Source organism: Peromyscus californicus, unplaced genomic scaffold, assembly GCF_007827085.1.
Source record: "Peromyscus californicus insignis strain IS unplaced genomic scaffold, ASM782708v3 Scaffold_15__1_contigs__length_86483966, whole genome shotgun sequence".
Classification (NCBI taxonomy): Eukaryota; Metazoa; Chordata; class Mammalia; order Rodentia; family Cricetidae; genus Peromyscus; species Peromyscus californicus.
The window spans coordinates 1,584,212-1,610,186 of NW_026294447.1; the positions used below are offsets into that span (position 1 = coordinate 1,584,212).

Sequence of the window (25,975 nt, forward strand, 5' to 3'; positions counted from 1 at the left end):
ACAAACAACAATAAAAACATTAATTTTCTGTTCTACTTTTCTTGCAAGTAAAATATCTCACTATGCTCTGACCTGAGCTCTGTCAGATTAGTTCACGTTGTCTTTTCATAAAATACTTTTTTGTTTGTTTGTTTTGTTTTTTGAGACAGATTTTCTCTGTGTAACAGCCCTGGGTGCCCTGGAACTTGCTCTGTTGACCAGTCTGACCTCAAACTCACCTGCCTCTGTCTCCCGAATGCTGGGATTAAAGGCATGTGCCACAGTCACCCAGGCATAAAATACCTTTTTTTCCTTTTTCTTTTCTTTTATTTATTATGTATATAGTGTTCTGCCTGCATATATGCCTGCAAGCCAGAAGAGGGCACCAGATCTCATTATAGATGGTTGTGAACCACCATGTGGTTGCTGGGAATTGAACTCAGGACCTCTGGAAGACCAGTCAGTACTCAACCTCTGAGCCATCTCTCCAGCCCCCAAAATACTCTTTTTGGAAATGAATTTTTGCTAAATTCAAACACTAAAATACCTTTGGAATAATTTTTAAAGAATTATAAAGCAACTACTATAAAATTAGTAAAAACTGAAAGCCCTAATATTTTCTAGTGTAACCTTTTGTTAATATAGTTAATTTAGATATCAAAGATCTGGGGCTGGAGAGATGACTCAACCATTAAAGGGTAGGCTCACAACCAAAAATATAAAAATCAAACATCTGTGAACAACTGGGTCTGTAAGCTAAGACCCAGAAGGACCTTTCATCTCCTTCTAAACCATATCAAGATATTTGTGATTTACAGTTGAGTAAGTATAGAATTATGGGTTCTAGTAATAGACCACGAAGTCATGTTAACTTGGAGAGGTATTAGTCTGTCCCTCAATGAGCTTTCTTTTTATAAATACCACAATAGGAAGAAATGGAGGCAAGCTGTCAATGTAGCACAAAGATTTCCCCAATTACTTTATATTTCAGGCATGCATTCATGTCATTTAAATAAAGTAGCATTTTAGGTCTTCATCTTCCATCCACCCTGTCCAGAGTTGTTTCAAAATGACTTGTTAAAGCTTAGGTAAAAACATAAGCTTGGGGATTATAAACACAAACTCATTTATTCTAATAATTTAGCCTGTTTCTCAAAGGAGAGGGTGGTAGAAAAATGATGCTTTAACTCGTGGCTTTCTTACCATTCTTTTGTTTTGGGGGGATGAGGTGTGAACAAAAACGTTACCTCAACTGTTACCCTGAATGTGAAACCTTTACAGGCCAGTCATGACTGAGTGCCTGTGTTCTCTGCAGTGTGTAGAGCAATCAAAGGTCAGGTTCAGAGACAAAACAGCCTTGTTTTCAATATAATGAAACCTAAATCTATGAAACTGAACTGAAAACAGACTAAAGCTTTTCTATTTCATGAAATTATCTTTAAATGCTTTGATGTAAATAAGTATTCGCAGACTAGCATCAGGCACATCATTTACATGCATCAGGAAGTTTCATTTCTTTTACATTTACATGTATTTCATATTGGGCATTTAATATTCAGCTGAGTTTTAATTTTAAAAACTGACCACCTACAACTAGCAACGTATGGTGTTTCCCGTCCTTCCTGCTGTTTGCAATCTGCAAAGCTCCCTGTGACTACGGACAGGTGACACCACCAGTATCAACAAGGAAACCTGAAGTGACATCTGATTCTGCTCAAAGCCATAGAGTAGGAGGCAGGCCCAGCATGTGGAGAAGGAAGCAGGCTCAGGACATGGAGAGGAAACAGGCTCGGGATAGGGTGTTATTTCTGAGATCTTCTAGGAAACTGCATTCAAAGTTTTGTCTTGTCGGGTGGCGGCGGCGGCGGCGGCGGCGGCGGCGGCGGCGGCGGCGGCGGCGGCGCACGCCTTTAATCCCAGCACTCGGGAGGCAGAGGCAGGTGGATCTCTGTGAGTTCGAGGCCAGCCTGGTCTCCAAAGCGAGTTCCAGGAAAGGCGTAAAGCTACACAGAGAAACCCTGTCTCAAAAAAACAAAACAAAACAAAAAACAATTAAAAAAAAAGTTTTGTCTTTATTCTATCCACTACTGACAGGCATTCTTACAACTTAGTGATCCCTCATTAAGCATAAATGACATGATTCTCTTTTCTTGCCCACAAAGGTAGTACTCTATAAGTTAGCTCAGAGTACCAGGTACACATAGGAGTACAGATTTACAACAGAGGCTTTTTATGTAAAGTGATTTATGTCTTTATTATAAGACAAAATGTCCCTCTACATTCCACCAAACTTCTGTGCTAGAGCACATATACAACTAGCACCATGGCTCTCTATGGGTCCTTTGTGGTCTAGGCACTTAAATCTGGACACCAGCGTGGATCCCAGTTACCAGCTAACAGAGTCCCAGCTGTGACATTTACAGCTGTAATCCTCAAAGTGCAGTTTCTGCACTGTGAAGCAGTATAGAAAGCAACCCTTTGAGGCAAAGGGAAAAATGAGAACCTGTCTACAGAGACTTCCTCCTCTCTGAATCACATAATCACATACTGTGGGACACTTCCTCATACACACATTAAGTTAATGTATTGGTATACTTACAAAATTTATAAATATACATTGAGTATACACTCAAATACATTTTTCTAGTTAAGGCATAATACAGTGAATTTTGCAAAACAGAACATTTCCATATATTTCTGAATATTGTATTTTCAAAGTATGTTACTGAAGTATGGGGGGAATAATTGAAGTAATTAGATTGTAAAAGTGGACAGATCAGTGCAAGGCTGGGCTACATGCTTTCCAGGGCATGAGTAGGTAGCTCATTTCTTTTTTCTTTTTTCTTTTTTAAAGATTTATTTATTTACTTCATGTGCATTGGTGTTTTACCTGCATGTATGTATGTGTAAGGGTGTTGGATCCTTGGAACTGAAGTCACAGACAGCTGTGAACTGCCATGTGGGTGCTGGGAATTGAACCCTGGTCCCCTGGAAGAAACAGCCGGTGATCTTTTTTTTTTGTTGTTTTTTTGTTTTTTCGAGACAGGGTTTCTCTGTGTAGCTTTGCGCCTTTCCTGGAACTCACTTGGTAGCCCAGGCTGGCCTCGAACTCACAGAGATCCGCCTGGCTCTGCCTCCCGAGTGCTGGGATTAAAGGCGTGCGCCACCACCGCCCGGCCCAGCCGGTGATCTTAACCACTGAGCCATATCTCCAGTCCCGGTAGCTCATTTCTTGATCCATTCTCTAAACCCTATTACTTCAGTGAGAGCTGAAAATGGATCACAGGCACCACCCAGCATGACCTAGGTGGGTTAGGACCACAGCTGCCAGCTCCAAATCCTGACTACACCCTTTACTTTGGGGAAGATGAAGCAACATGTCTCTAACAGTCCTTGTTTAGTAAGGGGATGGAAGAAGCCCCAGATGTTCAGAATAATTATTGATAAATAAAAAAGAGACCATTTAACATAAGCCCTTTACAATACTGGGAATGAAATGACTAAGTCATATTTTAAATTAACTTGACCTTTTGAAATGATGCTTTCGGGGTCTACTAGTACTTAACTAAATGGAAGCTTTTTTCCCTGAAAGAAAAATCCCTCAATATCACTACCATGAACTCTTCTTTCTTGGAACAGCTGATGTTAACTAAACAATGTCAGGCCCAAAACAAACAGACACAGGAATAACTGTACACAGCATATCTTCTTGGCTTCACTTTCATGTGGAATGTGTGTTTGTATTTTGATCTTTTGTCTTTTTTAAATTAAGAAACATTTTTAAACAGCAGCAACTGGAATGGCTTTTTTAAAGTTTCCAAACATATTAAGCCACACATGGTAGAACCTACTGCCAGAACCTTCATAAATGCAGTACCAACTGTGTTTGTAGCTGACTTTTCACATGTTATTTTTTGTTACGATTTTAAAATTTATTTTAATTAATTAATTAATTTATTTGAGACAGGGTTTTCTCTGTGCAGCCCTGGCTGTCCTGAAACTCCCTCTGTAGGGCTGACCTCAGACTCATAGCTGATTTTTTACAATTGTTTTTCTTTCATTTAAACCTTGACCTGAAATTCTTAGCTTTAGTTATTTCCAAAAATTACATAATGAAAAGTCTAAGTCATTTGGAATTTTTGAGACAAAAAATTTGGTCTCATGAAATAATTATACTAATGATCACATCACAGTGAGGGTTTACTGTGGGGGTTTGTCACAACTAGACAGTATGGACAGGGCTGCAAAAGGCTAGAACATGAGAAGAACCAGCACTCTGGCTTTTCCCATCGTCTCTTAGGTTTATTTTATTTATTTATTATTATTGTTTACTTATTATTGGTTTATTATTATTTTATTATAAAGTTTCATTGCAATGAAAAGCAGTCAGAGAAAACAAAACCCTAGAAATTCTAAAACAACATATACTTCCTTTCTTTAGTCCAGGCTTTTAAAATGTACCTAAATGAGGGAAAAAGAATTCATAATATAGGAGTTACTACAAACAGCACAAACTGACATATGAACAAGGCTAAACTCACAAGCCTAGACCAACTGTACTCAGATAGGGACTTCTGCCTCTCAACTGCTTCATCTAAACAAAGGCACCACACATAAGCTCTAAGAACCATCTCTCGAGAAAGAATTAATTCATTGATCCAGAGTAAACTTAAAGAGAATTATCATGTCTCTTTTTAAAAGGAAGAAATTAACAAAAGGAGAGAAGGAGACTGGGAGGGAGGGAGGGAGGGAGGGAGGGAGGGAGGGAGGGAGGGAGGGAGGGAGGGATCTGGAGTTCTTAGCTCTTTGCTTTCCACACCCACTTGTTCCTTCTAACAGATGGTTCCTTCCGGTGTTCTGGACACCTGACAGAGACTCTGTAGCCAATTACTTCAATCTCCTGTGCTCAGTTCCTCCCCTCCTCACTCTGAGATGTCCACTGGGAGCCTTCTCTAATGCTACTACTGCTGATAAATGGCTTGCTTAAGGCATCATAAATAAACTCCTAATAGACTGATTCAGTGTTTTTCTGATGGTATTTGAGAGGCTGAAAAGAAAACACACATTTTTTTAAAAACACAGCTATAAAAAAAAAATCTTGACAGCTGGAAATGTACTGGAATCCATGGAGTGAGATTTGTAACAATAAATAACCATGCAACACTTACTCCTCTCTCCACCCCTGAACAGTGCAGCCTCAACGGAAGGCTCGCAACTGCCTTACAGAAAGAAGCTTGACTTTAATTCAGACAGGGCAGCAAGCACCTCAAGCCGCCACTGTCCCTTAGGGCCCTGCCTCAGTTTCTCACATGCCCCACTGATGTTCCTCTTAAATTTCTCCCTCTCGCCCTCCCCCCCTAGCTTCTTGCTCTCCCTTGAGTTGTTCTGCAAAGCAGTTATTGGTGGATAACAGGAGAAAGGAGACTACTTCAAGGCCAGTGATGTTCCAATTTCAACCCCTAATACTTATAACTGAAAAGAATCCTGGTTTTTAACTGTTCTACTCTGAACATCACAAATCTGTGATACTACTACTGGATTACACTCATAACTAAAATAATGCCTTCAATATTTTACCGATTGGCATGATTATAATCCATTTCAGGATTTGGAGCTACCACAGCCCATGACCACATAGTCTCCTTAACTACAAAAACCGCTTACCTACAATTCTAAGCTGAAAGGATACATTTACAACTATGCAATGTAGCTTCACACTGAATCACCCCAAATGTTCTACCTCAGCTTTCTTTTTTTTTTTGGTTTTTTTGAGACAGGGTTTCTCTGTGTAGCTTTGCGCCTTCCCTGGGACTCACTTGGTAGTCCAGGCTGGCCTCGAACTCACAGAGATCCGCCTGGCTCTGCCTCCCGAGTGCTGGGATTAAAGGCGTGCGCCACCATCGCCCGGCTCTACCTCAGCTTTCTAAAAAGTGAGACCAGACTGGCTTCCAAATAAAACAATGATAATGCTACTCTGTAATAAAAGTTTATAACTCTGCAAGAGTTCCTATCAGCTAGGTCTTTTAACATGTAATCAGTGCTTGCTGTATACACTGCCCTAACGACCCCATAAACACTAACTCACTAGTCCTTGTAACAACTGTGTGAATTCTGGACTAACACATCGATGGCACATCAAGTGCTATCAGCATGGTACGTCTCCATGAATGCCTGAATTTAAAGTTACTACCAAAATACAACCTTTACACATGTTTTCAAACTGACTAAACACATTTGACAAATCCAAAACATATTAAGAGGCACTTTCAAGGGGCTGGACAGATGGCTCAGTGGTTAAGTGCACTTGCTCCTTTCACAGAGGACCTAGGTTCAGTTCCTAGCACCCACATGGTAGCTCTAAACAATCTGTAACTCCAGTTCTAGGAAATTCTAAACCTTCTGACCCCTGATGGCACCAGACACACACGTGGTATGCATATATGTAGATGTGAGAAAAACATTCATACACTTAAAATAAAAATACATCTAATATAATTTTTTAAAGGCTCTTATAATTTTTGTCTGTTGTACAAAAGAACTAGAAAGCTAAAAATACATGTCTTTTGTCATTTGTTGTTGAAACACATTAGGAGGCAAGAGCTGATGACTGGCTTTGTCTCATATCTTCTGACGGCCATATGGCACCAGAGAAAGCAGTTGTTAGTGAAGCGTATAGGGAAGTAGACATGGTGTGCTGGCTTGTAATCCCATCACTTGGGAGGCAGAGACAAGTAGAGCTCAAGGCCAGCCCAACAGTTAGCCCACACAGGGATTCCTTCAATTGACTGTGAACTCAACAGGTTGCACGTTCTTGTGAAGCTAGCAGACTGTCTTCCCTGCCTTTGCCATCTAGCTTAAGTAAGTCACAGGAGCCATTCAGACAGGCTTCCACTTTTAAGCAAGTTACAAAATCCTCATATGTGCCAGAAGTAAAGAACATTTGCTCAAAATTACACGAGGGAATTTCTTCAGACACACTGATACTTTTACCTCCCCCTTAGTCATTTCTTCTCATGATAAAGAGCCTTATTCTCTGAATCCACACCATGACCACAATGACTCTTTCCAATTTCACTTGATCTTAAAGACATAAAGAACTCAACCATTCACCATTAAACTAATTGATATTCAGAGTCGGGGAGAGGCGTGTGCTTGCCTTCAGCTGTTACCCTTGGTGACCTCATCAGCCTCCAATGGACAGTTCTACCCAAGGCTCCCACTGATGGCCATGGTTAAATGCAATGGGTTATAAACAAAACTGCAAGTCACACACATGGGAAAGAGACTGATGGGTACGATGGCTGTGGGAGAAAGAGCAGTGGGCCGTCACTGGAATGCAGTACACATACCTATGAAACTAGTTTACAAAGACCTGACTGTATCTTATATAGTCCCTACTACTTTAAGTTGTAAAAATCAAAGTGAGAGCTGGGCGGCAGTGGCGCACACCTTTGATCCCAGCACTCAGGAGGCAGAGGCAGGAGGCTCTCTGTGAGTTTGAGGCCAACATGGTCTACAGAGTGAGTTCCAGGACAGGCTTTCCAAAGCTACACAGAGAAACCCTGTCTCGAACCCTGCACCACCACCACCACCCCTGCCCCAAAAACTTAAAGTGAGATAAGGTTTTCAGACAAAGACGTCACATGTTTAAGAGAATCAGTTGCTACCTGGAAGGGGTGTGTGTGTGTGTGTGTGTGTGTGTGTGTGTGTGTGTGTGTGCGTGTGTGTGTGTGCGCGCGCACACGCGCATCTTTGATATTCTTGCTGTATAAGGTATGGTTCTACATTTTTGGCTTTGTTTTTATTTTTAATTTTAGTTCTTTTCCCCTGTAACACAGAAAACTAGTTCAACAGATTGCTTAGGTTTCATCCCACACTGTCTGCTCTGCCAGTGACCCTTTGTAATTTGTTCTTTACCATTTGTCAATCCATCAGGGTAATTTGAGCTATATTTATTTTATTTTTAACCATCTGAGAAATTCAGAGCTACACAAGATCCAACCATGATGATTGTCTAATTACCACTCATTTTACTCCAATTTAAATAGTGATTCAACGATCTGGCCTACTGTAAACCCATTAGTAAGTCCCAGCTTTAGGGATACTACCCTTGCACAGAGGACAGACATATCAGGATGAGGCAGGCAGAGTAGATGACAAGCAGTCTCCATTCCAGCTTCTTTCTAGCTTCTAGAAATTTCCCTAGAGAGTCACCATAAACTACTAACATTCTATTACTTATGGTTGCCTGAAATCCAGGATCAGAGGATAACCTCCCCTCCAAAAAAAAGTCATTATATGAATAAGTAAGAATAGATAGGAACTCTACCAACAAATCAAAGAATCCATGGGAAAGGAGGTAAAGGCCACCGTTACACATCAGGCACCATGGATGGCCACATCACTGCAACAGTAGATTAGACCACTTTTCCAATAACTACAGGGACCTGGCTTCCTAATTAAACCACCACAATACAGGAGGTCACGGTCATAGACTTGATCTTTATCAGTCTATCAGGTAACAGTTTCATTGTCAAAAGCTTGCCTCTTACCTTCAAGCTATCGTAATATCATCACTTATATGAAATGATTCATGAGAGAAGTCAAGAGCCAACAATGCAAACCCATTACCAGTACTGGAAAAAAACCTGGGACAAGACCTGTGAGTCAACCCACGGAATAAATTTCATTTAAGAACTTCCTGGTGATCTGGGCCTCAAGATCAAACCCATGTAAAAACCCAGTTCTGCTACTACGAGCTCTGCACATGACCTTGAACAAGCTAATGTGACAGAAGCACAGGTCAAGGTGGCCTCAGATAAACCTGGCAGACAAGAGTACAGGGGTGAAGTAAGGTTCGTCTGTGCCAGTCCTGGTTTTGCAGCACACTAACTATAAAACACAGAATAAGTGACAGCCTCATTAGTATCATGGAGCTGGGAGGATGGACTAAGGCAATTACAGAGGACCTAGAACACCAAAACTGTCAACAAATGGCAGCCCTTTCTCTAACCATTAGTAAGGAGAGAGGCTACCTTATGGTCATGATCAGCACGATCCACCAACCAGTGTTTTCAAAGTGTGGTCAGAAAACCTGAGATGTTTGTTGACCAAAAAGAAAAAAAAAGAATAAAGAAAAGAATAAAACTATGTCCTACCTACTCATAAAAGCTCTCTAAGATAGGTACTAGATAATATTATTTTCTCAATCAAACTTCAAGCTGCATGTGAAATATAATAAGCATCATTGATCCTGTAACCCTGTGCTGTACCTCAAGGACTGAGGTCATCCAACGCTTATTCTCTGCTGTGTCAAGAGAATGACCCAATGTCTAGGGGGTTTTCTTCAGCATTCTCCTGGATATAGACATAACCTTAATAGGTTTGTAGGTTTTTGATCAATTCCCCATGTGTTTTTTTTTTCACAAACGGTTCTATCTTAAAGTGTGTGTGTATACACACACACACACACACACACACACACACACACACACACACTCCCTCCTTTGACCAGGTTTGGGTAAATTATGGCCTTGTATAAATTCAAGCTCCAGAGAGTGCACTTGGTTAAAGGGCTATTTGAAAAAATGTGATCCAGATTATAAGATGTCCACAGTAAGAAAGGGCCATTCACAAAAAAGTCTGCCAAGCATTCTGTAGCATACAATTGTTTTTTTTTTAAACTGTTTTTCACACAATTTACTTACACGAGAATAAGAGTGTTGGTTAGAAAAATAAAAAAGAACTATCCCCAATAGAGGTTATACTAATGCCAAACACACACCTGCTGGACACTGATCAAACTGTGTTAGGGTAGAGTCAAAACTTCTAAAACACCTGGAGGTAGAGGTGGGAATAAATGGTGTAACCAGTTAAGTATTTATTACAACTGACCTTGAGTCATTTTTGTAGGAAAGATGACTCAAAGAATATAAAGCTTCATAAGAAATACTCCTACTGCTTACAAACGCACTTCTTTGTTCCAATGTGCAGGACAAGGAGAAATTGAATCAATGCAACATGCTCCAAGAGAATTAAAAAGGTTTCAGCCATATTAACATCATATACTAAAGTGTAGAGGTTCTTTACTAAGCTCCCTTCTCCTTGTTGCCTGCCATCTAGGCTACTAGTCCCTTTCTCCTTTGTGTATCGCTGGCCTGCATGTGCATCCCCATGTCACAGATACACAGTGCATGTGCATGCAAGCCATAGATGCCACTGTCCTTTCTATACCATCTACACTGGCTTTCCCTTTCATTTACATAAAACGTTGTCTAGTTCTCCTTCCCAGCGGGACACACATTTGATTTGGTGTGGGAACAATTAAAACCATGATTACCCTACCTCAAAGCACCCAACTGTCCCAAATTAAGATTTTAAATAGCTATCCTCCCTTTTACATTCACAGAGCACTGATGTCCAGGGTTTCTGTGTTTTAGACAAGCTAAGAATGCACTAATTTTACAACCCATCCAACACGTAATTAATTCTACAAAGAAACGAAGCTCTTCCTAGGAAGGGACACAAGGAAATGAACAGCACGTAAGTGTTTTCGTTGTATGAAATGCATTGTGGACACACAAATCACTAGCAGTATAAATAAACAAAAGCAGCATGTGTGCTTGCCTTACACCACAAAGAAAACAGTTGTGCATTTGCACATCATGGCATTTTAGCCTGGGTTCATGAAAAGCCTGGGATTTGGTACATTGTGTAAACACAGGTCATTGTAAACATGTGTGTGTGTCTGGTGTGTCAAGGAGAGGCTGGTAAGCACAAGGGGTGGGACTCACCAAAAGCAGCTATTTAAGAAAATTCCTTTCTCTCTCATTCATTCTTTCTAGCCTCAGTGTCTGGCGCGGTCCTTACAGCTACTCACTGGCTTTTCATTCTAAAGACAGCCGACATGCTCTTAGAGCTTCCTATGGTGTTATTTTTTCCCATACACTTAAAAAAATCAAAACCATTCAATATATGTTTCGATTTTTTTTTTTTTTTAAGGAAAGAAAATCATTGGTCTACTTCCTCACTCCAAAGACCCCGTAGATATCTGGCTAAATACGATCCTTTGTTATGCATCCAAAAATATCTCTACCACATGGTATTGGAAAATAATAAATTATTCGTATTCCAACGATGTCACAGCTATTATCATTAATTTTTTTTTTACTTTAGTGAGTCCGATTTCACACTCCTCTGACTGAGTCCTAAACGCTTCGCCTTTTCTCCCCGAACACTCCATTAATAAATTTAAGGGCTGAAAAGAGGGCGTCAAGCGCCCTTCATGCACAATGGTACTCTCCGAGACCGAGACCGAGACATCTCCAACCACGGGAAAGTTAACCTTCCAGCAAGATGCCCACCCCAATCGGCCAGAGAAGAGAGGTGAGCGAGGGGCTGCGGGAGCTCAACCTCTCATTTTTCCACCTCCAGAGAGAGGGAGGGCATGACAAGAGAGCCGAGTAGGAAGGTGGGCGAGTGGGAGAGACCGAAATGGGTGCTGAGGGGGTGGGCGGGATAGGAAGGTAGAGAAGGTGGGGAAGATGGGGAGCTCAGCGCAGGGTTCAAGAGCAAGGCGGGGTTCGAGAGCGAGGCGGGCGCGGCGGTCAGGGCTCAGGGCGCGAGGGGGCCGGTCCTCACCGTTGAACGCCCCTGCTTCCGCGGCCTCCTCCTCCTCCTCGCCGTTCTCGGAGTCGGAGCGCATGGGCTCCTCGGCGAAGTTGACACCCTTACTGGGGGTGCCGCCCCCGACGGCGGCGCCCGCGTCCCCCCAGGTCCTGCCCTCATGACCGAAGCGTGCGGCGCCCTTGCGCTCGTTCTCCTGCTGCAGCCGCGTGAAGTGCTGCAGCGCGAACTCCAGCAGGTCGGCGGGCTGGTGCCTCAGCACCTCCACCGTGAAGCCCTGCAGCAGCTCCGTGAGCCCCGCGGGAATCTCGATGCTCATGCTGCCTGTGCACGCCGGGGCGCCGCCCTCGCCCCTTTTCCGCGGTCCGGTCTCGGGCTGCGCGGCCCCCGAGCGAGCGCCCCCGGCGCTACCGGCTGCGAGCGCGGCGCACTGGGCCCCCGGCGCGGCTGCTCCGTGCGGCGGCAGCGGCAGAGCGAGCGCAGCCCGGGAGGGTTGGCAGCATCTCCAGCTCCTCCCGCTCCCTCTCCCGCGGCTCCTGCACCGCCCCACGCCCGGCGCCCCGCCCCCGCCCGCGCGCCCACGTGGTCCCCGGAAACCATGGCAACCCGGAGGGCGGGTGCAGTGCCGCCTTGCAAGTGGCCTCCCGGTGGAGGCAGCGGGAACCTAGGGCGTGGGGCCGAGGCCGCGCGCTCCACCAGAGCTCCCTGCGCAAATCCTACACATCATTCTGCCCAAGCCCACTCAGAGTTGGTGTCGCGCAATTTGTTCTGAAACTTCAGCCTCCACCTTGGTGCTGCCTTTTCTTTTCCTAGAATCCAACCGCAAGAAAAACGTGCATGATATCTTTTGTTACAGTCCTACAGCTGTACTGGTTCCCTTTTGGATAAAAGAAATACTGCCCCTTGTTTGTTACAACATACTTTTTCTTTCACTAGGTTTTATTCCGCCTTCTAGCCACCTGGCTGTGATGGCCTGCCTTACAGATGTTCTGCATGGCGTGCTTGGTGCATTTCCCACTGGTTGCTGAGACAAAGGCAGCTTTTATTGTGAAGCACTTATCAAAGTTAGTTGATATCCTCCGGACAGGACACAGGGTCTTCAGGACAGGTGGTCAGACAACAAAAGGTGTGTTGCGTGGTTAGCCTCACTGCTTATTTTTAAAACCTTTCCTGACACTTTGATTCATTTCAATTCGAATATAGCAAAACAAAGAAAACAGAACTACACATTTGTGCTTTTTAAAGGAAGCCCTTGTCTTTAAAACGAGCCTATTCTAAGCATTTTGAAGCACAAAAAATTTATCTTTTGCCAAATTAAACGCTGTTTAAATACACATCCTTCGTTTTCTACGACGCTCATTTCATCGGAAAGCACTCCAAGCTCACGCTCGCTTGGCTGTTCTTCTTTAGTTACTCTCATTTACCTTTCTGCCCACACAAAAGACAAATTACGTGACTCGGGAAACCCAAAAACTAGAACTCAGAAATACCACTTTTTAAAAAAAAAAATACATCTTTACAAGGGGCATCTTGTATTTTTCCCATAAGGGAATTCATTTCTCAAGTTCAGTCTCTTAACCTCATAATAATAATGCTGGTTTTGTTTTGTTTTTTAAAATGCTTCTAAATTGTATTTGGGGAGTGTGTAACAAATAAACTCTTAGAAAATGTGGTGATCTTCACATGGAATACAGTATTAGTCTAGTTCTCTACCATATAAGCATTATTGTGTTTTACAGATCCAATAATCTAAGATGCATTTCTATCATCTTTCTTCATGTATATTTACATTAATTATGAATATCATTGTTCATATGCAGCAGAAAACGCAAGCTATATAAGTTAAAACAAGATGAAATTGTGTTTCTCTGTCTTGTAAAGCGACCTATTGAAAGCCTTTGTGGTAGTCAGTGGTAACTGGGAATCCACACTCTTTCAAGCTCATTGCTCTGTAATCCTGGGCTTATGGCTGCTCCACCTCCAGTCATGTAGTCCAAATCAGCTGAGAGGAAAGTGGGAAGGAGACAGGGAACCCACCCCCTACACACACACACAGCAAACATACCTCATCTTTTCTTTGGCTTGGACTTATCAGTTGCACAAATTACATTTCCTGAAAATGAAAGTAATGGTACCTACAAGCCCATGTGTTGCCATTTCTAAACCAGGAGCTGAACGGAAGTAGGATTGTGACCGCTTTGGCCAATGGTGTATTTAGAAGTCACTCTAGCCCTATAATAAATGCCTGACCAAAGTTCTGATCCACAGAGTTAGTGAGCATTAAATAATAATAATAAAAAAAATAAGGTTTTTTAGCCTCTAAATTTTGGGGTAGTTTGTTGCACAACAATAGCAATTCAACACTACAATGGGAAAATTTGGGGAATGCAAATACTTAGAGATGAAGGAAAACCATGTCTGGGAGCAATTATTAGTCTCTGCCATGATGTTCAATACCTTTCCCCCAAGGACAGAAGAAAGAAGAAACTCTTCTTGCAAACATTAGCAAGAGCTGTGTTTTAAAGTATCATCTTCCAACATGTGTTCCCAACTTCATAGATTGCTTATATGAGGCATGGTAGATGGCTCTCTCATCAGTCACAACACCAGGAGCTCTCATTTCTTTAGAGCTATAGAAGTAGCTTGGGCATGAAATTAGTAATTGAGTTAGATGACCTGTTGGACTATCATCCTGGAAGGTTTACAAGAGTATAATATTAAGAGCAAGTATGTATAAACTATCTTTGCAATCAGTGCCGTGATAACTTTTGTTTGCTTCAATTCTTAAGTCAATGACCATAACCAGAAAAAAGAAAGGCTTCATTCCGTGTTCCTGTTATGTTATGCTGGAACTATTCTCAGAACAAATTTTCACTTATCAAACCATCTTCTAGCCTTTCATCACCACCACATAACCTTTGAGACAGTATTTTAGGGTTTCCTTTGCTTTCATTGTAAAGTACTTTCTTTTGAGCCTTTGAGTGAATGACAGTGTCGTATAGGGACTATTCATCTTGAATTCTTTAAAAGAACATCAGTGCTATTGATTCTTCGGTTGTTGGTTTACAAAGCAATTTGCACTAGTTTCTCAGATAATCAGACTAGAAGCAGTTGCAAAAGAATTTTAAGTGCTCAGCATTGAATGCAATAAGAATGCTACCAAATTTATTTCCACATACAAAAACTGGACAGAGATACCAAATTGCTTTAATACAACTGCTAAGACAAGACAGTATCAAGAATAAGCCAATGGTTTGAGCAAGCTTTACAATGCAGAATAATAACTATGGTCAATCAGTCACTTAGCATGTCCTATCAATAGGGTGTATCTTAATTAAATCATTCTGGTACAAGAAACGAATATGCACTCATAGAAAAAGGAAAAGAGAAACGAAAAATAAGCAGTTGAAAGCATATAGGAACTGTGCTCGTCTCAGGCCTTGGTTTTATACACCTTCAGAATTTCATCAATGACTATGGTTTTGTTTTATCTATTAAGGTTCTCAAGAAATCAAATCCAACTACATGGTCTTGACCATCCTGGAGATTACCTGACCTTGACCAAGATGGTCTAGTAAGTGCAGCCACTGGCATGTAGGATGAGGATGTGACAGTATACATACTTGACAAGACCTGACTCATCTACAAAGAAAAGTCTTAAGTGTTTGGATTAGAAATGATATAGGCAACTCACAACATGTCTGCCAAAGATTTTTACCTTGGAGCCTATAAATCTTAGAGTTTGGACTAACCTAAGCAATGTTGAATTTCTAGATGAAGTTTTGCAGGGTGATGTCTAGAAAGACTAGAGGTTCTCAAATCCTAAAAGAATCCGATTCCCTAGTTAGCCTAGCCGAAGTACCAGGCTAAAATACTGGTGCTTCGGGCCACTACTAGACTTTTAGATTCAAGAGGTGGGCCTTAAGAATTTATGCATTGCTCACATTCCTAGATGCTTCATATGTTGGGGTCTGGGAACACCAATATGTGAAACACTATACTAGATTCCCTGTGCAAGTGCTTATACTCATGCTGAAAGATATCTCCCAGAAGTGAGTTCTTTGCTTAACATCAAAGCATAAGATGCTCTTAGATTCAAGGCAGACTAGATGCAAACTCATTCTGTAATTCTATTCTAGGTCCTGAAAAGTTAAGGTGATTTTAAAAAGTATCATAGAGTGTGTTCTTAAACAGCACATTTCACAAATAGAATATGATTTTCCTTTTGAAGAACAGATTGTGCACACATTTATCTCTGCTTTTTAAAAATCCCACAAAAATAATAAATAATTAAAGGGACTGGGGGGATCTCATAAGCAGAAAAATAAGAAAACCCCAATAAAATTAAAATAATTGCTTTTAATTTACTCAGTCTTAAAAGGAAAAAACTCTGACACATGTTTGAAGACATTATACTAATTTTAATAAGCTAATTCTAATAAAATAATACAATTTGGGTCTACAAATATGAGGTAAGTTAAATCATCAAAATTCATAGAGATAGAAAGAAGAATGGCAGTTGCCAGGGGCTGGGGACAGCAGGAGGTAGATTTCTTGTTTTAGCAGGGAAAGAGTTTTGGTTTTCTAAGAAGGAAAAGGTTTTGAATTGGTTGTATAACAATGTGAATATATTTAACATTGTTGGATTGTATTCTTAAAATGGATAAAGTGACAATTTTGTATTATGTTTATTTTGTCACAATTAATTTTTAAAAGATTTACTTACTTATTTTATATACAGTGTTCTATCTGCATGTTTGCCTGCAGGCCAAAAAAGGCCATCAGATCCCATTACAGATGGTTGTGAGCCACCATGTGGTTGCTGAGAATTGGACTCAGGACCTTGGGAAGGGCAGTCATTGTTTTTAACCTCTGAGCCATCTCTTCAGCCCCTCTTGTAGTTAATTTTTAAATTATTAATTCTTAAAGAATGTCACACAATGTATTTTGATCCTGTTCACACTCAGTTCCTCTTTTTAACTCCCCTCAGCTCTACCCTGACCTGGCTACACCTTCTCTTTCCCTATAGTTAATTTTTAACAGAAAATTTAATAAGAAAAAGAAACAGGAAAAGAGACAAGAACAAATGAAAATTGCATGAAGTTTGAGCACACTTAACAAAACTAGAGAGTGCAGAAAGCTGGGCCTGGGTGGAGGGGTCCGCAAGAAGAAGCCAACCAGGAAGAGCATATGTGTCTCACAGAGCGCAGACGAACTGGGTGCCTCTGAAGGGGACGGAGGTGACCGAATGGGCTAAATGGGCAAGGTGCTCACACCTCTGTCCCCTCTAGTCAGTGACTGCTCCCATTTCCTCCGACCTGCCAGGGGACATTGCTCCTGCAATTGTTACCTCTTCTGTGGCCTCACAGTTTCTTCTCCAACTGAACCTCTCTGAGGCAAGCTGACTGAGATACCCTCCTGCTAGTCTGGCCCTGAATAATCCCCTCTCCTTCGTGGGAGTGCTAACTATGACTTGCTTTGTGACAAGGGGAAGGGCTTTTGCAGATGACTTACAGTCTCAGAGCAGTTGGTTTTCAATTAATCAAAAGGGAGATCATCTTGGGCCTGACTTAGTCAGAGGAAAGCAATTAAGAAGGAAGAGGGTCTGTCTGTTAGCTTGATGGAGAGGCTGCCTTGCTGAGGAACCCAGGGAAACACTTTTTCCTCTTAGCTCTCTGTTCTTTTCCTGTCTCCAAAGCTCGTCTTTCCAGTCTCCTTTAGTGAACATGCCTTTACCCTCTTGACTTCTAATGTCAAAGCCCCCTGACATCTTTCTCTACCCTCCGAGTGATCTCATAAAACCCAGTAGCTTTAACCGTTTCTATACAGATGATTCTTGGAGTGGCAGTGGGCATGGACCACCATAGCTGCACTTGGCAGGTCTGTATATCATCTGGGTTCAATGGAGCAGGAAATGGAAGACACGTCTAAAGAAGTCCTCAAAGAAAGAGAAAAGAAGCAGTAAGTGATCTTATGGGTTTGGTCGTGTTCATCTCTGAAAAACAGTCTGGAAAGCAAATAAATAATGGGTTCAGAGAAAACTGGACATTGAAAACACTACAGTCCACTCTGGAGAAATCCAGGTTCTCACAGAATACTGCATGGCTTAGACATAAATAATACGTATGTAATCATAATGTAAAATATGAGTGTGGAAACCACTAACAAGTGTAGTATGACTCTCTCTCTGTCTCTCTGTCTCTCTCTGTCTCTGTCTCTGTCTCTCTCTCTCTCTCTCTCTCTCTCTCTGTGTGTGTGTGTGTGTGTGTGTGTGTGTGTGTGTGTGTGTGTGTGTGTGTGATGCTGTAGAATTTTGAGCTATAAACAGTAAATCCTGATATTCTGTAACATATAGCCAATGAGAATTCTAAATTGGAGAATCAAGAAACAACAATATACAGTCTACAAACCATGCCATTTAAACAGTAGGAGAAATGGCTTATAGAAGGAGCTTGCAAGGCCCTTTGAGAAGTGGGTTTGATTGAATCCATTTCTACAGTAGTTGTTAGGTCACAAGGACTGCATGTCCAGGTTACAAAATCATAAAACAGAGACTACAGTTCCTATATTGAGAAGGCTGCTCTGTGTGTTGAGTGGGAGATCCCCAATCGCTTCTTCAAGTTTAAGGTATCAGAGGCTGATGGCTCACACAGGCACTCTCACGGGCCAGGCTCCTTAAGGCATTCTCTAACACCCTACTTCTTTCTTCATGTAGTTGAACATTTATGAAGCGTTCCTTTGTTTCATAATGTCATGTTCTATTTCAGTAGTTTCCTCTTCTGCTCAACTTCTCTAACAGAGGTATTTCCATTGCCCTAGTGAAATTCAAGATTCCCAGATGTAGAATTCTCTTGCTAATCTGTATTCCTGCAGGGTAGAATGTGCCTTTTTTTGTGTGTTCTGAGCCCTTTTAGAGTAAATGTGTACTTTGTTTGGAAAACAGTTTGCCATTTATCCCACTTCAAGGTCATAGTATCTTTTGTTTGCTGAACTGTGTGGTCCACTAAACTCTGTTTAGTCTTTCTCATTCACAGAAACAAATTAAACATGTATCAGAACACAAGAGGGTCCTTGAGGGTGTCTAAATCATGTTCGTTCTCTTTACCATTTTGAAGAGAGACTTAACTTTTCCAGTTCTTCAGTGAGGAAGTTCTAGAGTCATAAAAACACATGTAAGTCAGACCTACCCAGCACACAGAAATAGCCACCTTCTCTTACTGGACATAAAACTTCTTCAGTATGTGGTACATTGTACCCTAATGATTTTGTCCATATATGATAAGTCTGTGGTGGTACACATTGGCAGATGAGTGTAGAGGAAGTAAGATTTGTGTTCAGCCTTTTAACTCTGTCTGCTGGAAGAACCTCCATCCCGAATTGAACAAAGCACTTATTTGAAATAAAAATCAAATTTTGTTCCTCAGAATGATTCTTCCCCCGTCTTTTATTCTCTGGCTCTGTAAATGGTCTCATGACATCATGACACTGGCCTAGACTCTCAAAGTCACCGATTTCCATGGCCCACATTCCTGAGCAAATTAACTGTCAAGTCCTGCTGAGTCTGCTCCCTGTGCCCCTAATGTCACTGTCCATCTTAATGAGCTCAGACTGGTACAGCAAGCACCACACATAGGGTTTCTCATCACTTGGGAAGATGGAAGTTCAGCAGCAGGGGGCCTGCCTGCCAGGTTCTGGTGGGTTCTCCTCTGCCTTGCAGGTGACCTTACAATGTGCTTACCTGGTCTTTTCATGGGATATGCACATGGGAGGAGAGTGCTCTGGTGTCTCCTCTTCTTCTCAGGCTGCCACTGCTATTGACTGGACCTGTCCTTACAGCCTTGTTTAATCCACCTCTGCACTAAGAGCCCATTTCCAAATATGACCACACTGAAGGATGAGGTTTCAATGGGTGAATTTGGGGAGTGTGGACACTGACACGATTTGGTCCAAGACATGTCCTTGAATGGGTCTTGGTCACTTTTCTCCAAGACTGTGGTCTCCTAATTAGCCCTCTGTCTCTAGTCTCTTTTACATTACTTGAGAAATCTTTTCTAAGTTAGTTTTTTTGGTTTACATCATTTTCTGCTTTAGCAACAACAACAAAACAAAACAAACAAACCAAAAAAAGGAAGAGGAAGGAAAGGAAGACAGGGGGAGGGAAAGAAAGGAAGGGAGGAAGGAAGGAAGGAAGGAAGGAAGGAAGGAAAGAAGGAAGGAAGGAAGGAAGGAAGGAAGGAAGGAAGGAAGGAAAGAAGGAAGGAAGAAGAAAAACTGCAGCAATAAAATCTCCAGTGGCCAGCTGGGGCTACATAGAGAAACCCCATTTCTGGGGGCGGGGGAAGCAATTAAAACTTAAGATGGGCAGTAGTGGCTCATACCTTTAATCCCAGCACTCGGGAGGCAGTGGCAGGTGGATCTCTGTGAGGGTGAGCTCAGCCTGATCTATAAAGTGAGTTTCAGGACAGCCAGGGCCACAAAGAGAAGCCCTGCCTCGAAAAAACAAAACAACAACAAAAAACAAACACAAAATATCCTCCAGTAGCTTTCTAGTTACCTAGAGAATAAAAGCAATGTCATAATTATGAACTATAAACTGATTATGTCTAATTTCCCAGCTTTAGCTCAAATTCTCCATACTTCATTTATGCTACCAACACATAGAAAAACTTATCTTCTCTGAGCAGTGCTGTTCAGTTTCCTGGTTCCAAGCTGTCACTTGTCGTGTCTATCCACTTGGAAATCTTCACCTGCCTTGCCCATTTATAAATCTGACCTTTGGACGAGTGCTGTATCATAGACACCTTCATGATTACTTCTGATGCTCTGACCAGAAGTAATCATTCACTCCTACTTTATATATATTTCTACTTGTGGGATTACTTAGTCTGTCTCTGGAAACTAATCTGGGAAAAAAACTCTTCAGCCGGCTTGCTGGGGGTTGCAGGAGGATTCCATAAGTTATTAGCCTGCTTACTCGGGGTTGCAGGAGGGTTCCCACAGGTACAGACATCCAGGGAACCGTACCTTCCACATGGGAATTAGTATATTTAATACTCAAATGGACACAGAAAAATTTTTAAATTTTCAGTGTAAGGTAATTAAAATTATAATCTATTTCAAGCTTTTGGTCATATATTTCTCAGGCTTTGACAAAACATCTTATTGAAGTAGGGATTTTGTTGCTAAGTATTTTAAATCATTGGTTTTATTCAATGTCTTCATTTTGTACATGAGGACAAATTGAAATTTAAAATGGCCTCCCTAAGTGTTCCCAACTACTGAATGGTAGAAACAAGATCAGTAGAATATATGCAAACTCAATCAACTAGAAATCTACTTAGTGGCCACATCCTTTTCAAAGATGTTGCCCTGCTACACAGAAAATGAAGAGAACCACTTCAAGGAATTCTAACAACTCAGTGAGGGACACGTGGGTTCCAACCTTTTCCTGCAGACACTGATGGTATGAAGCACAGCTGTTAGGAAGATTTAGTTTTCACAGGAGATTGTGATAGAATAAGGCTGTCTCAGAAAGACAGATGCTTTAAGAAAACCACATGAAGTCTATAAAGTATAGGCAAGCCCTGAGAGAGGTTGTGATCGAGTACTATTGTGTGGTATTCCTCAGTGACCATATAAAGGTGAGGTCATCAATATTAGAATACCGATAGCTAGATCTGCTGCTTGTATGCACTTGCACGTGTGATTAAGTTAAAAAGTTTTGAGGTGTCAGAAACTGAATCTAGAGCTTTACACGTGCTAGCCAGGCATTCCTTCACTGGGCACTGTCCTTCCCCCAACCTACCCCCTTTTTACCTTTTATTTTGGGGTAAGATCTCTTTGAACTACCTAGAATGGCCTTGAACTCACTCAGTAGCCCAGACAGGGCTTGAACTTGAGATTCTTCTATCTTGACTCGGAGTAGCTATGATTACAGGCCTTGCCACCAGGACTGGCTGTAAAATTAATGTTAGTATTTCTAACTATTGCTACTTCTTGGCTTGTTTTTCTTGGAAATTTCTCTTGAACCATGCCTTGTATTCACAAGGTCTCCAAAAAATGAAGGGTTGAAGGAGTGTAGAGTGAGGGCAAAAATATTGTTTGTACTGCAGTGTTTTCTCCACAGTAGCAGTTCAGTCTTGATAGCAGCACAGCCTGACCTGGCTTCCCGAGGTGTTTAAATAGAACCTGCCATTTAAAGAGCTCCTCGAAACATGCCTTTGGGGGTATGCAGCAATCCAGGGAGGTTGGGAAGCTTTTAGGTAGGTAGTCAAGGCCTGAGTTTGTCATCAATGAAATAACAGTTTGTCCAGGATACTACCTCGTGAACCAAGTTATGAGTCGGAAATATTAATGCTGAAAGTTGCACCAAGAAAATGAATCAGAGAAGCCTTGGAAAATATTTGAAGTGCAACCACTTCCCAGGATTAAAAAATGTGGAGATTTACCTATTTGGCACAGATTAAGGAGTGCTTCTTTTAATAGATGCAGGGGCTCTCTGAAAGAGAATATATCCATGAACTCAACATTATGCATATTACCTACTCAGCTCTAGGCACCACATTAGGAGTTGTCATTGCACAGAAAGACCATTGGGATAAAGCAAAAATTCTCCTGTCTTTGTAGTCAGTTTGGAGAAAAAGCACAAAGCAAATAAATAAAGAACAAATTATGAAATTATGAAGAAAAATAGGATGATATAAAAGAATACACTGGAAGACTTCACTGGGAAAGGCAAAGAGCCAGGCTTCCTCTGTTGGTTGCTGGGGTAAGGCTTGGGCACTCCATTATTCCTCATTAGGTAGAACAGGAGGAACTCCGCAGCTGATACCATTATGCAGAGCTGGCTCAGATTCACCATCCCCACCTGCCAAAGCAGTTAGCAAAACAGCCATTTTCCATAGGGCTGCCTCTTCTAAAGCGCCTCCATCTCCCCACAGCTGGCAGGGTCGGGTGGTCATCCCAGACAGCTTAATTGCATAATGGCGAGAGCCTCTAATGCTGACAGGAAATGGGACACAGGTCAGCATTACTCATAAAAAAATAGTTGACAATATTTTTTTTTACTCTCAAGCTAACAATGCTTTACTCCCAAGACTTATGTTTCCTTTTAAAACATTCAGAAGTTTGATATAAAAAAGAGAGAGAATGTGAAACATTCACAATTGTATTTATCAAATGCCAGTCTTTTCATTATTGACATATATTAATACGTATCTTCAGTGAGATTCTCTTCATGTTTATAATACACACTTGTCAACATAACATAACCTAAATATTAATATCCTTACTCATTTTATACATTTTTGTTATGAACTTTTATTTTTACTCATTAGAGAAAGGTTTTCTCCCCAAAGCTGGTTTTATTATTTTGGGTCAAACGGTCCTTAGCATTCTAAATGATTTCTGTGTCCTGTGTAGTGTTTGCTGCACCTACAAACTGTTTGCATTGATCCATTTTCCATCTCCTACTTTTTATATAAGTAACCTTTCTTTGACCAGAAGCCCACTCTTCGTTCAAAACAGAAAACTTGCTGGGTGGTGGTGGCACACGCCTTTGATGCCTGCACTTGGGAGGCAGAGGCAGGTGGAACTCTGTGAGTTTGAGGTCATCATAGTCTACAGAGTGAGTTCTAGGATAGCCAGAGCTACACAGAGAAACCCTGTCTCAAAAAAAAAAAAAAAAGCTGTTTCTAAGCCTACTCATCTTTCTACAAATGGACTATAAACATCTGGTTTTGAGCTTCTTCCTATTGCGACATAAACAGAATTATTGTTTTCTATTGCTATGATAAGCACCATGACCAAAGGCAACCTGGGGAAGAAAGGAGTTTATTTCATCTTCCAACTCTCAGGTCACACTTGATCCCTGAGAGAAAGCAGGGCAGGAACTCAAGGCAGGAGCTGATGCAGAGGCCACAGAGGAGTGCTGCTTACTAGCTTGCTCCCCATGGCTTGCTCAACCTGCTTGCTTGCTTGCTCCCTTTCTTCTTCCCTCCCTCCCTCTCTCGCTCCCTTCCTTCCTTCCTTTTTTAATTTATTTGCTTATTTTATGTCGGGACCACATTTTCCCCTCCCTCCTTTCCTTCCATTCCTTCCCTCATTGCTCTTCTGCCCCCTTCCCCACTCCATCCACTCCTTCTCAGAAAGGGGCAGGCCTTCCATGGGTATCAACAAAGCAAGACATATCAAGTTGTGGCAAGACTAAACACCTCCCTTTGTATTTAGGCTGGGCAAGGCAACCCAGTATGATGAATAGGTTCCCAAGAGCCAGCCATCAACCTGCTTTCTTACAGTGTCTAGGACCTGTTTTCTTCACTGATATTCCATCTCCCAGATGACTCTAACTTGTCTCAAGTCGACAAAAACCTAAGCAGCACAAGAATCATAGAACAATAGACTTTTATCTTGTGGGAAAAGCTAGGGCTCAGAGAAACAAAGTGTCAGTTTTTTAAAACAACATCAACAAAAATAAATCTGTTTCTATCTTTCTACAAACTTGAACTCTAAACACTCGAAGTGACAATTTCTCTAACCACTAGGGAAAGCTGTCATGCTCCAACGGGTCTATCCCTCCAGTAAAATGGTCCTCAGTTGGCCCTTATTCTGTTAACAGGAACTCACCTGTGTCGTCCCCACCATTGCCCATTTTCTCTAAATTAACTTATCCTCTTCAGCTTTAGAAAGCTTACTCATGTCCCTTCATCTGTCACCACAGGCCCAGCTAACCCTAATGACTGCTCCTTTTCTTCTTGGAGGCGCCAGTGAATGCCCATGAGGCCCACATAGCAGGAACCAGAGAATAAGAGAGTAAGTTCACATTTCAGACTTACTCTTGGATCACTCTACCTCTCTGAGTAGAACTCGATGCTAGATCATTTCTAAGATTCCTGTAGATGTGTTTTACTTGTGTCTCAGTAGAAATACCTCACAATCATTGCAGTGTATATATACATCGTAAGTTAAAATTCTATACAAGTAAACTGCTCTCCCAATAGTCTATTCAGTGGATTTTCCAATTACTTTTTTTGTTTGTGTTTTTGTTTTTTCGAGACACGGTTTCTCTGTGTAGCTTTGGTGACTTCCCTGGAACTCACTCTGTAGACCAGGCTGGCCTTGAACTCACAGAGATCCACGTGGCTCTGCCTCCCAAGCGCTGGGATTAAAGGCAAGTGCCACCACCGCCCAGCTTTTTTTTTTTTTTTTTTTTTTTTTTTTTTTTTTTTTTTTTTAAGGGAGCATGCCAATGCAGTCTTCCACTACCACAAATTATGCAGTTGAGTTTCCCATGTCTGGGAAAACTGCAGGGGTCAGAACACCTGGAATGCAATGGATGAGCCTTGTGTGGGGAAGCCGCCCTTCTGATCACGGTGTCTGCTCTGCCAGGGAAGGATGACTCGGCCAGTTTTTGCTTTACCTTTTGAAAAACCATACTCTTGTGATTCTAGTGAATTTTTTCTTTTCTTTTCTCATTCTTTTTATATTTTTCTTCTTCCCTTCCTGATTCTCTCTATAGTTGTTTATACTGAATCGAGACCTACATATGTATCACCAAAATGAGAACAAAATCTGTCTGTTCCTGTCATCCTTGTAATAATATTATTTTTGTAGGCTACAACTTACATATGCTCTTTTCATTATTTATACACAATACTGGTCTTAAACCTAAAATACAATTTATAAAAAGGATATTTTTAACAATGATACGGTTGATTGTAGATATTTCAAAAACAAAAAAGCATAAAGGAAAACTAGAATTTTTCAGATTTCTAATACTGAGAGATAGTAAACTGCTATTTTTTTTCTCTCCTGGTGTTTTTCTAAAATAAAACAGACTACTTCGAGCACTTCTAATTCTGCCTCTTTACATTTCTAAACCTTTGCTTCTCCATAAACATTAGATTTCTCATCCTGATAGCCCTCTTCCTTCACTGACTCTGTACAGAAATTTTTTGCTTATTAATGTTTCATTAGCATTTTCCCAGGCAGTATATTTTCAGTGTTTCTATTGTTATGCATATTGTACCGGGTTGCATGAGTATTCGTGCCTTATTTCAAGCTTTCTCTGTAAAGCATCGGATTCTAGTCACATTTCCTTGAGATTTTGTATATTTCACACTGTTAAAAGGCAGCTCGTAGACTGGATTTATTTTTAAGAGATTTATGCCCCATTGTATTGATGATTATCTTCTAATACAGAAGCACTCATTCCAGCTCTTTTTAGGAGTTCTGTCACTGGCTCTATAATCCTCAAAGTCAAGTTTCTTCCTCATATGATTTTAGGCCTATGGTATCTCCTGACACTGGCTATAACTAATAAATTATGAGAAGGAAGTTGGTCTGAATTCAAAGCCCCTGAGTGCCTCCTATG

General features: G+C 41.4%; 1 protein-coding gene, 1 long non-coding RNA gene and 1 other non-coding gene across 3 annotated transcripts in view; 1 reads left to right on the forward strand and 2 right to left on the reverse strand.

Annotated features, from left to right (window-relative positions):
* The window catches only part of Prkar2b (protein kinase cAMP-dependent type II regulatory subunit beta), a 105,810-nt gene extending 93,740 nt beyond the window's left edge, over positions 1-12,070 (reverse strand). The window contains exon 1 of the mRNA XM_052738287.1: positions 11,620-12,070. Coding sequence (XP_052594247.1) covers positions 11,620-11,923 — 304 coding nt within the window. The 5' untranslated portion in view covers positions 11,924-12,070. The remainder of the gene's footprint in view (positions 1-11,619) is intronic.
* Positions 11,086-25,975, forward strand: part of LOC128110648 (uncharacterized) — a 104,812-nt gene continuing 89,922 nt past the window's right edge. The window contains exon 1 of the long non-coding RNA XR_008218264.1: positions 11,086-11,364. This is a non-coding gene — a long non-coding RNA (uncharacterized LOC128110648). The remainder of the gene's footprint in view (positions 11,365-25,975) is intronic.
* Positions 24,838-24,998, reverse strand: LOC128111386 (U1 spliceosomal RNA). Its single transcript, XR_008218628.1, has one exon. It is a non-coding gene; the product is annotated as a U1 spliceosomal RNA (small nuclear RNA).